The sequence below is a fragment of the Morone saxatilis genome, unplaced genomic scaffold (genome assembly GCF_004916995.1).
Source record: "Morone saxatilis isolate NCDOM2014 unplaced genomic scaffold, NCSU_SB_2.0 Contig14, whole genome shotgun sequence".
Classification (NCBI taxonomy): domain Eukaryota; kingdom Metazoa; phylum Chordata; class Actinopteri; family Moronidae; genus Morone; species Morone saxatilis.
In genome coordinates this window covers 12,306,940-12,307,467 of record NW_023339696.1, presented here as the reverse complement: position 1 = coordinate 12,307,467, position 528 = coordinate 12,306,940, and the positions used below count along the sequence as shown (strand labels likewise).

The following is a 528-nucleotide window of genomic DNA, read 5'->3' as shown; positions in this document are numbered from 1 at the left end:
TCCTACACATGTTCAACTTATACATTCATACTTTCAACTGAGCTGGGTCTAAAATGACACAAGATTAAATACTTGCCTCCATTAAGTATGTTGCACATATATGTTGACTTACATACTAACAGTATATGAATCATTCTCCTTTTATATGATTGTTTTGTAGTTTTAAACTTAAAATGAGTTTACCTACATACGGAAATGCGACACAAGTGAAGTCGTGAGCTCTGAGAAAACTGTGTGGTTAATAACTCAGATGTACAATACTTACAGGGCCTGTAATGTTTCTCTGTAGAGTTGAATACTGCCATTAATCTTGGCCTGTTCAGCTCTGCATGACTTGATAGCTTGCTCAACCATTGACAGCAGTGACATGCCTGTGTCTGGATGTCGCTCTGTGACGACCTTAATGCAAGAAACGATTAACCAACTCTTAAACTACTGGTTTTAAACTATGAATCAACGTTAGAATAAGTTATCAGAAAATGCCTATCTGTCGCAAAGGCGCGGAATACCTCCTTGGTTGACATATTT

At 37.3% G+C, this 528-nt stretch overlaps 1 protein-coding gene across 1 annotated transcript in view; it reads right to left on the bottom strand.

The window, feature by feature from the left end:
- LOC118323291 overlaps nucleotides 1-528 on the bottom strand; it is a gene marked incomplete at its 5' end in the record, with an annotated part of 5,360 nt that extends 4,832 nt beyond the window's left edge. Inside the window, 1 exon segment of the mRNA XM_035655232.1 lies at nucleotides 266-528. Coding sequence (XP_035511125.1) covers nucleotides 266-369 — 104 coding nt within the window.